We start from the raw sequence: 12,619 nt of genomic DNA, 5'->3' as shown, positions 1-12,619 counted from the left end.
GGCCTTACGCTTCTGTGATTGGTTGAGCGGAATTTAAAAAATATTTTTGGGAACTTTTGATGCCGTCTGAGCGCCATAACGTTTGTTTGCTGTGCTGTTCGCCAGGGACGGGATCAAATCCAACAGACCGTACAGAGCCAAACAAGCAAAACAGGTGTCGCAGCGAATCACTCGTGAAAAGCCTTCGGTAAATTTGGAGCTAGTGTGTGGCTCGTGCGCTATCATCGCCGATGCTAAGCGTCGCAAGCGGTTAAAAAGTGGCTCCGTTAGCAAAGTAATTGGAGCCCATACATTGCACGTATGTCTGCTGCTTAGTGAGCTGCTCCGTTGTCGTTTTAGAATAAAAACAAGACCTGTGTTTGCGAGGCATTAAGTTGTCTTATGTCATCGCAGTCATGGCTTCAAATCACCAGAGTGCAGTTAAACGGGACGAAAAGGGGAGAAACATTCAAGTGGTCGTCAGATGCAGGTAATCAATCGATCGTCCCCTTTATCATTATTGATAGTGATTGATGTAACCGTATTACTTGTGAATAATCCTGCTTTTAAATGTATGCTTGGCGTATCAGTGTGCCATTCTCTCGGAATATGAAAACGATGTCAAGACGGACGCTGAAATATATTAGATTCGGATGCCCCAAAAATTTGCCAAATGGAACAGAGCCTACACTACTCAAAAATACTTTTGACACTCGCTGTTCTCTTAGTAAAGAGCTGCACGGTCTGGTTTGGTTTGAGTTGTTTTTGAAGAGTCTACTTTATTAGAGGACGGCACGCTGTTGCTCGGCAGTCGATCGCCATCTAACGGGAAGTGGGCACTGAGCTCAGAACAGTAATACCACAAATAACACTCTGCCAAGTTGCCGAGTGTAGTTAGAATGGCCACTCCGACCCGAGTACGGAGGTGGAGAGGGTCCACAGTTAAGCGCCGGCTCCCAACGCAAACATTAAAGGCAGCAGTTGGAAGCTTGCGTGCACCTTGTCGACTTTCAGACCTTTCAACGCGGCGGAGCGCAAGTCGTCATACAACGTGATTGACTGCGATCCAAACCGGAAGGAAGTTGTTGTGAGGACGGCAGGCGTGAGCGACAAGGCGTCCAGGAAGACGTACACTTTTGACATGGTCGGTCCATTTGCAATGCGCTTAATAGCGCCACTCTGCTGATGGAACTTAAGCAATGCCGTTGCGTCCTGCAGGTGTTCGGCCCTGCCGCCAAGCAGATCGACGTGTACCGGAGCGTGGTGTGTCCCACCTTGGACGAGGTCATCATGGGCTACAACTGCACCATCTTTGCGTCAGTATGCACACGCGCGCGCAAGCACGCTTGGCAGTCTGTAAAGCAGGGGTGGGCAATTCCGGTCCTCGAGAGCCGGTGTCCTGCATGTTTTCTATGTCACCCTATTGCAACACACCTGATTCAAATGGTCAGATAATTAGCAAGGTCTGCAGAAGCTGGATAACAGTCCTGATCATTTGAATCAGGTGTGTTGCAGCAGGGAGACGTATAAAACATGCAGGACACCGGCCCTCGAGGACCGGAATTGCCCACCCCTGCTGTAAAACATTTAGCAGTTTTTTTCTGCGGTGGGCTAAGAGGCCCCATTTTGCGCAGCACTTGGAAAAACACTATCCAGAATGTTGCCATACAGGATGTGCTAATTGTGTGTCTATTTGATTGTTTTTTGCCTGTCCTGAATGCTCTTCTCTGGGGGTGCATGGCAGTTATGGTCAGACGGGAACGGGAAAGACATTCACGATGGAAGGAGAAAGAAGTCCCGACGAGCGGTTCACCTGGGAGGAGGCGAGTCATCCCGCGAGGGCTGCGTGTGCGTGCATCTCCTAACTGTCTCCCGTGGTGCCCGCAGGACCCCTTGGCCGGCATCATTCCCAGGACCCTCCACCAGATCTTCGAGAAGCTGTCTGAGAACGGCACGGAGTTCTCCGTCAAAGTGTCGCTGCTGGAGATCTACAACGAGGAGCTCTTTGACCTACTCGGCCCTGGCGAGGATGTCAATGAACGGCTGCAGCTCTTTGACGACCCGAGGAATAAGGTGCCTTTTCAAGACAACGACGTCGGGATAATCGGCCTCCAAAAACACATTGGAAGTAGCCGACGGGCGAGGGAATAAGTGAAAAGGCGGCGAGAGAAACTTAACACAATCCGTAGGGGCTGCTGCTGACCACAGCCCACACTTGAATAGGAAACAGTGTTTCGATACATTTTTGCTTGCATTGTTTTTACGGGAAGCAAACGCTAGCAGCTGTGGCTTTTAATAGTATTGCACATGGGTCTGGGGTGCATACGGCTCAAAATGGGAATACGGACATTGGACAGACACAAGTGACAGGACTGACGGCACTTGTTACTGCTCTTAAAAGGTGTCAAGCAGACCTGTCGCAATAGCGAGCCAACTTACGGGTCATCTTTGGGACAAGTTTGCATTGAGTGTTGGGCCAAAAATGGAAGGTCCGAGCCCGCAGCGTTTGCTCACTTGATGACTTTGACAAGAGGCGAGCACCTTGACCCATTCCAATAAGGCCGCTCCCGGCGCAAACAAAGCCCCAACGAGAGCGTTGCAGGCTGTTTATTTGAGGCGCTAAGCCAGGGGTGGGCCAACATTTTGACTTGCGGGCCGAATTGGGTTCTAAATTTTGACCGGGGAGCCGAACCAGGAGCAGATGGATGTAGTGTTTGTGTGAAGTAATATGAACGACATGTAAAGGTCATTGCATAAAAGGTTTTGGCCTTTAGTAGGCAAGTAAAGCATGGATATTAAAAAAACGCTTTTTGGAAACAAATGCATTTATTAACAGCATTAAAAAAATATTTCACCAAAAAACTACCATCAGTGATTCTCATTAAATACAACACTGTTATTATAAATAACAGTTTCCATCACTTCAGCGCCTGCAGGTCAGATTTATGAAAGATGTTTATCTAATGAGGCGAAATCACATCAAACGGCAAACATTCTGACCAAATACATGAGCTTGAAGAATCAGTGAAAGAATACATCTAAATAAAGTACTAATATAGAAATTACTAATAAAGAAATCAAAAAGGCAACACGGTGACAAATTTCTGAAAATCAGAGCAGAGCTTTAACTCACAAACACCTGGTGAGGAAACGGGAAACACTTCCATAAAGTCGGCCTTAAAAACTTTTAAGGTTAAGATTAGTCGAAAATAGATGGTGCATCATAAACTTGCCCTTGTACTTGACTTTTGATCCGCAGTTTGTTGTTGAAAAAAGTTTTGCTGAGTCTTCAAATTAGCTGTAAACCTCTCAGCTGTAGCCGCTCGTTCATGTGTTGACTGCTAGCGTAGTTAGCATGATTCGTGGAAAAGTGAAGGCTAACATTGTACTCCTTACAACCGTTTCTTGGCATATCAGACAAAATGGCATTGATCGGACTTCAGCGAAAAAATATTTTGTTGTCAACTCTTTTTTAAACACTCGGCACTCAGTGTCCACCTTTCTTTTCCCTGGGCCACTCATTTTGATGGATGGATTCCAGGGGAATGTTTGTGGGTGGCTTTGGCGTAAAACTATATCTGAAAGCCCAGTGCGCGAATTATGAGAATGCTGACGTCACAACCCACACTCGAAATGTGGCACTGATGGAAATAGAGCGCGGAGTGCGCCGGGTCTGTACTACTGAGTACGTACACGCACTTGTGAGTGTGCACCGCGCTTTCTGACGCGGCTTCCGGGAGTAAATGCGCAGGCGGGTGTTTCTCTATCTACTGGAGAACCAATGTATAATAAATAATACAATTTATTCAGGTTTAGCGGGCCGGATTAAACGGCCCCGCAGGCCGGATGCGCCCCGCGGGCCGTAGTTTGCCCATGTCTGTGCTAAGCTGTTGTGGTCCCGGCAGCGTGGCGTGGTGGTCAAAGGTCTGGAGGAGGTGATGGTCCACAACAAAGATGAGGTCTACCTGATCCTGGAGAGAGGATCAGCCAAGCGCAGGACAGCCTCCACACTCATGAACGCCTACTCCAGGTAGGACGCCTGTCGGCGATTCCCAAGATGTTTGGTGCTGACGTCTTGCTGTTACTTGTGTGCAGCCGCTCGCATTCGGTCTTCTCGGTCACCATCCACATGAAGGAGATGACGCTGGATGGCGAGGAGCTGGTCAAGATCGGGAAACTCAACCTGGTAAAGCAAACGTCATCGCAAAATGGCGACTTAAGAAGCCCTTTGGAGCGCTCAATCAAATTGGAAGTGTGCGTCTTCTTTGAGAGCTGTGCATCGAGTTGAAATCGCTTTGCCTTTGAAGAGCTTTTGCATGTTGCATCTTTCAAGACTGGAACACGCAGGCCGCCGACTCAAATCAAAGCGTTTCACTTGAAAATGTGCCGTTCTCCCATCGTATCGTATCCGCCTGTTGAGCTGTTCTTTTTTGGAGAGACACGCACGTCTAGTTTACTTTGTGCCCTCGTTCCATGTCGCAGGCAAAGGACGACGGCATCTTTGCAATTGTGCCTTTTTCAAACCTGGTAGTTTTTTGGTTGTTTTTTCTGTCACGTGTGCGATCAAGGTGGACCTGGCAGGTAGCGAGAACATCGGCCGCTCTGGTGCGGTGGACAAGCGGGCGCGCGAGGCAGGGAACATCAACCAGTCTCTCCTGACGCTGGGCCGCGTGATCACAGCTTTGGTGGAGAAGAGACCTCACGTCCCGTACAGGTGCAGCTCCCATCCTCAATGTCTGTGCCGCTGATGAGCCAACTGGTGCTGATAATCTTCCTTCCCGCAGGGAGTCCAAGCTGACGCGCATCCTCCAGGACTCGCTGGGGGGACGCACCAAGACCTCCATCATCGCCACCGTGTCCCCGTCCTCCAGCAACCTCGAGGTGAACACTCCCATGAAGATGACGCGGCCTTGGACTTTGTTTCATTGATTCCACTGTTAGGAATCAACAAGTCATTCTTGTCTGTACGAGTCCTGCCTCAAGGGACCGCCGTCGCTCATATGTGAGCCATCTGCTTTTCAATGCGCCAATTCTGTCTGAATCCTGAGTGGCTTTGTGCAGGAGACGCTGAGCACGCTGGAGTACGCCAGCAGGGCCAAGAACATCATGAACAAGCCAGAGGTCAACCAGAAGCTCACCAAGAGGACACTCATCAAGGTGACTCGCACAGGGATTCCGCCAATCAGCTCCTGCTGTGTCAATTTGCCGTCGCGGCGTGCACTCATAAGGCGGAACACGGCTCCGGTCTGGTCTAGGTTGAGCTTTAGTGCCAGCCCACGCTCGGTTGCTGAGAAATAAAGGAAGCGTGGACGCTCTTTCTTTTTTTATGGGGATGCCCCTTTTGTGACCATAATGAGCTAATCGCTTTAAGCTTTGCAGGGTTGTGGCAAATCTCCCCACAATGATGGCGAGCTCGCGACTGAACACCGCCGTTGTCTTTTTGTCCTCACTCAGGAATACACGGAGGAGATTGAGCGCCTCAAGCGAGACCTGGCCGCCACCAGGGACAAAAATGGCGTCTATTTGTCAACAGAGAATTTTGCGTAGGTTCTGGCGTTGATGCGCATCGTCTGCTCACGCTTCTTGAGCAAAGTTTTTTTCGTTTCAGGAACATGATGGAGCAGCTCACCGCAAATAACGAAAATGTCCTCGAGTACACCGAACGCATTGCTGTCATGGAGGACGAGCTGAAGAAGGTAGACCGTGACCTCCTTTAATGGATCTACTCACAATTAGAGGTGGTCATGTGAAAGTTTGGTACCTTTCTGGTTTGGCTTTTTTTTTAATGCAACCACCAATTCCTCTAAACAGTAATAAAGTTGATTACTTGAAGGGGAAAATTCTGAAATGTCACGCCAGGATTTTTCCGGAACCAGATTGTGTCCTTCTCAAATTCAGATGATGTGCGTGTGTGCAGGTGAGCGAGTTGTTTGTGGACACTCAAAGTAAACTGGAGCAGTGCGCCGCCGAGCTGGACGACAAGCAGCAGAGGTGAGGAGGCTGTCGCCCACGGCAACCAATCGGACGCCGGGCAATGTTGACTTTCTGTGTGCATAGGCTGGAGGAGACCAAAGACAAGCTAGCGAAGGAGGAGTTCATCAGTGGGGAGCTGCACTCAGCCCAGGATGAGCTTTACACCGCCGCCACGCAGGTCCCCCCCTTTGACATCGTAGAAAGTCGCAGTCTGTTTGAAGGCTTTTTTTTTTTTTTTTTAAACATTCTGCTAAAAGCCCACGTAAAAAATTCTCATGGTCCAATTTTCCTAATTCTTTTCTTAATTTCTTATTCAACTCTGGTCCAAATGGATCCAGATAGTGATGAGAGAAGATTCACATGTTTTGAAAAGACATTTTCAGTGAAAAGCTTTTGGCATGTTGTGTGCACAGCTGCTGATCGCGGCAGATGCCAGCACCTGCGACGTCTTGGGTTTGCACGCCAAGCTGGACCGAAAGAAGCTGGTAATGCTAACTGCGCTAACGGGCTTGTGTAGCGTAGGAATGAATGCAATGTGTCCAGACAGTATACAATGTAATGTGGGCCACATCGTGCTCTTCTGGGCTGGCACGTGTTGTATAAATGTGCCTGAAATGTTAATACGCAGGTGGAGCAGCACAACACAGCGGAGCAGCAGAGCTTTGCCGAGCGCATGGCGGCGGCCTTCGGTGATGTGCAGCACGGCATCCAGCAGCAAGGCGATAAACATCGACTTGTCCTCAGCAGCTACTCGCAGGCTATCGGTACTCGCGCTACCTTCTCAATCTTTGTTTTCTGAAATGAGTGCATTTTGTGGTTTGGCTGCGCGGGAGGCATTCCCTTCACGACGAGCGGACGCGCTAAGCTAATGGAGAGCGCCCTGCTCTGTCTTAGATGGCGCTCTGGCGGGCAGTCTGGCGGCGCTGACGAGCGCGGCGAGTGGTGTGGAGGGTCTGGTGGCCGACACGGGGCGACTGCTGGGCGAGGGCCTGGTGCGCTGGCAGGAGCGCGCGCAGCGCCACCACCAGCTCAGCCAGCAGGACCACGAGGCCCTCAAGGTGCTTCTGGTGAGCTCACACGTTTGTTGTTTTTGCCGATGGCCTTTGCTGTGCTTGTCTCTTTTTCTGTTTTTTTCTCACTTTTGCCGCCTTTTCTCTTGTGCTTTCTTCCAGTTTCTCTGGCTCCCTTTTTTCTTCTGCTCACCCCTTTCTCACTTGCTTGTTTTAAAGTTTTCTCTTTTTCTGTTCTCTCCTGTGTTTTTTCTCATTTTCTCTTTTCCCTCCGTGCATGCACGTAGGAGGAGCACCAGCGAGATATGGAGGAGGTCCTTCAGGTTCAGACTCTGATGGGTCTTTCAGTGCTCCAAGAGCTGAACGCCTCCCTCAGGACCACCGCGGAGGCGCAGCAAGCCCTGGCCGACAAGGTCGTCGAGTCTGCTTTGAACAAAAACACATAAAAGCAAGCAATGTTGTATAGACTGCTGCGCATGTCACCGTCATCTCCTCACAACCTGCTTTGGCTATATTCCCTGCATCAGATGGAGGCCATGAAAGAGACGGGCAAGTTCTTCAGCGGCCTGGTTGCGGAGCTCGCGGCTCTGCGAGAAGCCACGGTCGAGAACGTGACCGTCCTGCAGGACCAACGTGACCAGCTGGAGGAGCAGATTCAAATAGCTCAGGAGAGGAACCGGCAGGTAATGAATGCGCGGCGGTTGTCTTTTGATTCTTACGTACAACATGATAGCGAACGTTAAAATCTAACGCCTCACTCACACCGGGTGCGGAGCGGCTGTGGTGCGGTCTTGCGCCACACATCGCAAGGAATAGAAAGCATTGGAGTCGACGAGGCAGCTTACACTGGCAGCGGCACGCCAGCGGAACGTCGCCGCCGTCCGCAAGCCTTCTATTTTTTTCGGACGCCGCAAGCGTATTTTCATGAAGCTGAACCAATTACACGGCTCAGACAGAAAATTTAGCGTAGGCGTACGAGGTGGATCAGGTATATATAACAATAAAACTGTTCTGCGAGCTTGTTTTTCTTTTAATTCACGAAAACATTCCCATATCTACAACATACAGACCTTCCATTTCAGCTAACTGCCTAGTTTGGCATGAGTCGGATATTTGAAAGGCAAAAAACAAGTTCAAAATAAATTAAACATGACAAAAAAACACTACATAAACACAAAATGTGCTCAACCATGGTAAAAGAGCCAAAGTCCCAGAAATAATGTCCCAAAAACTTGTCAATTTGAACAAAAGGATGGTTATTGTTTACAAGTAGCTCTCCTTTACTCGCTTTTTATCACATGAACTCAACTCTTCAGCGTGTCCTTCCCCCATGATCTCGTTGGCATAGTCCCATACAATTTCAATAATGTAGTGCTAGTTTTAAGAATGGTCTCTATTTTTTATACAGAATAAAAGGAACAATATGAGAATAAGGTTTCATTTTAATAGCATAATATTTCTATTTGATCTTGTTTGCAACTCGCGCGCTTGCTGCCACCTTCTCCAGAGTACCAAGCAGACCATCCAGATGCTTCAGGACCAGCTCAACCTTCTTGCCGCGGACTCACAGGAGGACTACGACAACCTGCGCTCGTCCGCCAGAGCCCTGAAGGCTCCCCTCTGCAGCCTTCGAGAGAAGCTCAGCAGGTGAACTGCCCCCAAGCCTGACAAACCTCCAGCGGGTGAGCCGCCCATGACTTTGAACGGGCCATCTGCCGGCCTCTTACGTGCCTCCTCAGCGCCTGCGGCTCGGTGGAGCATCGGGCGTCCACACAGGCGAATTTGCTGTGCTCCGATTCCTTGTCGCTGGCCTCCACGCTGCGCTTCCATGTGGACGAGAGCAGGCGGAACCTGGAGGAAACCGCCGGTTGCTGTGAGCACCTGCGGCGCAGCATGTCAGGTACCCACGTCTGCTCCTGCATCCCGGTCAGAGTTGATTCAGCGAGAGCCCGGGTGCAAAAATATCACGTTAAGTGCCTTTTGTAATAATCTTGATGCTTTGAAGTTATTGCAATTATTACCAATTATGTTGTTGACAATATATTGAGCCTGTTTCTTTTTAGCTGCATGAAAAAATTTGTTTTGTTGTTTGCACTGGATTGGCGCAATGTTAAATAGCTGGCAACTTGGTCATGTGTGTGCATATGCAGACGTGCTTCAGCGAGACCGGGCCTGGAGCGCGGCACTCGAGCGGCACGCTGACGAGCGAGCTCAGGAGCGCTTCTTGCTGGCGGCCGAAGAGTCGACCCACGTACAGACCCTCCATCAGGTAGCAGCGGGCCGTTGTGCATTTCTTTCGCCTTGTCCCATTTCATCCACATCATCGCAGCGGCACAGTTATACAAACCGTGCAAGGAAGGAAACTAAAAGACGATACGTGCCTTGAGAGGTCAAAGCAGCTGCACCAAAAGTTGCTGGGCGCCACTCAGGCTTCCTCCGCTGTCCTTCCTCCAGAGTGTGAAGGCGCTCGGTGTTGAACGAGTCCGTGCGTTGAAAGTGGAGCTGCTGAGCCAGCAGGAGGAAGTGCAGCGGGCCCTGGAGTGCACGCGGGGCCAAACCACCTTGGATGCCGCTGCCCTGGACCGGCTGGAGGCCGACGTCCTCGAGCACCTGGAAGCTGGTCGGCAGCTCGTGCAAAACTTCCTGCAGGAGGGGCTGCGCCTCGACGTACCCACTGGTAAAACCTTTTATACGAAGCCTGGGACACGCATTCCAAATGTCATTTCCGATGACTGCTGGGATAGGCACGGGACCCCTGTGGGGAGAAGCGGTATAGAAGAGGGATGGATGGATAGATAGATTTACTTTTTCTGTAAGGGGGAGGAGGAGATTTTCACTGAATAGTTTTTTTAAAAATAGTTTTTAGGATTAAAGAAACCGATCAAAGATGTTTAATGTTCATCCCTTAATGAAAAAAATACATTCCAAATGAAAAAAAAATACTTCTAGTTGCGATTGGCTGGCGTCTGATTCAGGCTGTACCCCGCTTACCGCCCCAAAACTGCCACAGCCCTCGTGTTCGGGTGACAAATGGATGATTCAGTGACTCGTTTTGACGGTAACAACACGTGTCAGAAAATGGATGCAAATGTTGATTGTTTGCAAATGGCTTCATTCGTGAAAAACATAGTCAGACTTCTTTTTGACTGGCTTTAAAATCTGAGCACATGAAATGGCATCATTGGGCCCTTGATTGACACCTGTCGCTGTGTGGCCTGCGACATGCTCTTAGGTCAGACGCCGCAGAGGCGGGACTTTGTGTACCCACGCCAGATGGCCAAGGCGAGGAGCCGCACGGAGATCCTGGAAAGTCTGAGGCAGCAACGGGACACCACCAAGGAGGTCGAGCAAGAGCGCGACCGGGGATCTGACGACGACAATGACAGATGCAGCCAGGTGAGATGCCAATCAGTTTTTGGCTGATCTTTTTTTTTTTTTTTTTTCTTCTTTTTCTTTTTCCCCCTGCTTTAGTAGATCTAAAGCAACACCGCATTCGGCAATGTCCTTTTAGCGTTTTATCAAATGGGACGAACGCAACGGGAAAAAAATTGCTTGGAGCTGCTCTAGGCCATAGCTCGCCTCTGGACACTCGCATGCCGATTAGACACTGAGCCTGAGTCCAGCCTCTGCTTATTAAATACTTGAGTATTCTTTTTAGAAAAAAAAATGTTGGTTTTAGAAAACCCTGCCATACAAAAACAACGTGGAACTCCACATATTTGAAGTTTTACTTTTTTTTTTTTTTTTTAACCCATATTTAGGTTCCAAGTTCCTTCCCGTTTTTTGTTTGTTTCCATGCCACTTCTAAGGAGCGTTGACTATTTGTCAATTTTTGGTCTTTGTGGTCAGGCCTGGTCCCTCACCCACCAATAATGGGGCTCCTCTGATTGCATTTCAATTAATTTGAATAGGGGAAATTTGATTTTGACAATGCTATTTAGAAAATGATTAATTTAATGTGTAGATGAAGGTAGCACTGCCCATTTAACATTTTTTGAATTTCAGGGCTCAGTTATTTAAAAGAAAAAAAAGCACAAAAAAAAAATTATTACTTCTCAAAATTAGCTACTACACACACACAGACTCAGTCGCTCACTACAAATGAGCTGGTCCAGCTGCCAATCTTGCGCTTAAAACATGGCCCTCAAGCGCAAAAGTGTGTAATGTTGGCGTGTCTCCATCCTGTGCCGTGTTCAGGACTCCCTGGAGGACGAGCTGAACATGTGCAACGAGAACGCGGCCACGGAGGGCTCCTTCGTGGATGAGAACCTGGTCATCAATGAGAGCCAGCGCCTTCCCTTCTTCAAGGTGAGCACCCGCTGGCCAGCAGGCATGTTCAGCGCCATAGCGACGGTGCCTCTCGTAACAACGTTTTAATGTGTTGTGCCTTCATTTGTGTGTGTGCTCTAGCAAAAGAAGGCCAGCAAAAAAGACAGCAAGGTCCTTAGGCCCAAAGTTTGCAACACCCCACAGAACGAGACCACCCCACAGAAGTCCAAACTCCCGCTGCGCTGTCACAACTAGATTTGGCCGTGTTGGCTTTTAGCTGCCCGTTAGCCTTCTCGTTCATCAATTAATCGTAGTCTGCTTTATAATCTGTCAAATTAAACATGGTTATGTGTTCTGTGGTTGTGCTTTTTGTTATGAAATGAGCAACAGTTGTACTGATATTCTATATATTATATATTCTCCCACGAAGAATGTGGGAGACTCCCAGGGGAAGTTTCCAAACTTGCGGATGTCCCAGTCGGTGTGGCCTTGCCTTGTGATTTTGTACTTGTACTCATTTCTTTACTCAATACTGTGCTCCAAAAATGGGGGTGGTTGTATAGTTATGGAACCAGTTAGTCAAGGTACCACTGTATGTGAATTCCTATCTTTGTACTGCCATTAAAATGTTAGTTTGATGTTATAAGTACAAGTTTCTTAAGTGTACGCATAGATAAACTAGTGAAATGGTCTACTTCAATTTCGGGGGTTGTTTGCTCATGAACAAAAATGTTTGGCTAATTCACTTTATAAATTCTTAGTACTCCTTGAAAACTTTGGGTAGTTTTGAAAGGGAACTTGTTGATCAGCTGAATAGATTTTAAATTCATCCCCTGTGAAATGGTCCCAACAGGCAAAAGTACTGTACTTAAATACTGAGATTAAAGAAAAACCTAAGGTTTTGAGGAAGGCATTGTCCAATAATGCTCATATTTGAACTATAAGAATATAGAAGTGTAATGTAAGAAGGTTTACAATCAATATGGAGTTCATCAAACATCTATTGATATGCACATTGCACAATAAGTGTACATTGAAACTTCAGAAAAATCAAAGACAAAGTAAAGAAACTTACGTTTGTACGTTTGAACGCCAGTAGGCACGGCTCCAGGAGCTCCTTGCGCTGAGAACATAATTTCTAAAATCGATGTTATTTTAACTATTTTAACCTCAATTCAATGTGTATTTTTTTTACTTAGTATTTTTTTTATTTTATTTAAATTGAGTTTGCTGTTTTTAAAACGCAAGATGCTCCAAGATAAGACCTGTCAATAATTTGGTGCTGGCCTCGTCGCGCCAGATCGCAAATCGGCATTTACAAAACCAGGCAATGATCCTTTGTCCTTTACAAGCTAGTACTAGCTAGAGTACTCATTGTTTGAATTGAC

General features: G+C 48.1%; 1 protein-coding gene and 1 long non-coding RNA gene across 3 annotated transcripts; one reads left to right on the top strand and one right to left on the bottom strand.

Annotated features, from left to right (window-relative positions):
- Positions 1-11,586, top strand: kif11 (kinesin family member 11). Of its 2 annotated transcripts, none has more exons than XM_088385832.1 (27): positions 1-154; positions 394-469; positions 994-1,123; positions 1,198-1,295; positions 1,724-1,802; positions 1,867-2,052; positions 3,885-4,009; positions 4,075-4,165; positions 4,548-4,693; positions 4,764-4,860; positions 5,041-5,136; positions 5,434-5,522; positions 5,588-5,675; positions 5,897-5,970; positions 6,037-6,130; positions 6,366-6,437; positions 6,581-6,716; positions 6,847-7,010; positions 7,250-7,375; positions 7,490-7,645; positions 8,470-8,609; positions 8,702-8,862; positions 9,113-9,231; positions 9,417-9,639; positions 10,195-10,358; positions 11,160-11,270; positions 11,373-11,586. In XM_088385832.1, exons 2-27 carry the CDS (start codon positions 396-398, stop codon positions 11,484-11,486), a joined length of 3,153 nt encoding a protein of 1,050 aa, XP_088241958.1. In that variant the 5' UTR covers positions 1-154; positions 394-395; the 3' UTR covers positions 11,487-11,586. The 2 variants fall into 2 exon arrangements, with proteins under 2 accessions (XP_088241958.1, XP_088241957.1); XM_088385831.1 differs by having other exon boundaries at positions 6,847-7,019.
- On the bottom strand, positions 7,972-12,294 carry LOC148393639 (uncharacterized). Its single transcript, XR_015860616.1, has 2 exons — positions 10,163-12,294; positions 7,972-9,717 (listed from the first exon to the last, which is right to left on the bottom strand). It is a non-coding gene; the product is annotated as an uncharacterized LOC148393639 (long non-coding RNA).
- Positions 12,295-12,619: the final 325 nt, after the last annotated feature.

This window comes from Syngnathus floridae, chromosome 9 (genome assembly GCF_059516105.1).
Source record: "Syngnathus floridae isolate MCC-2025c chromosome 9, RoL_Sflo_1.0, whole genome shotgun sequence".
In the NCBI taxonomy this organism is placed as follows: Eukaryota; Metazoa; Chordata; class Actinopteri; order Syngnathiformes; family Syngnathidae; genus Syngnathus; species Syngnathus floridae.
Note: the sequence above shows the minus strand (reverse complement) of the source record. Positions and strands in the feature narration are given on the sequence as shown.

What these genes read in the sequence shown, in the direction of transcription:
- kif11 (XM_088385831.1), top strand. Translation starts at nt 396, where the DNA reads ATGGCTTCAAATCACCAGAGTGCAGTTAAACGGGACGAAAAGGGGAGA. An exon ending in TTGTCAACAGAGAATTTTGC is followed by an intron (nt 5,523 to 5,587) that starts GTAGGTTCTGGC and finishes TTTTCGTTTCAG; the next exon opens with GAACATGATGGAGCAGCTCA. An exon ending in CCTGCGGCGCAGCATGTCAG is followed by an intron (nt 8,863 to 9,112) that starts GTACCCACGTCT and finishes GTGCATATGCAG; the next exon opens with ACGTGCTTCAGCGAGACCGG.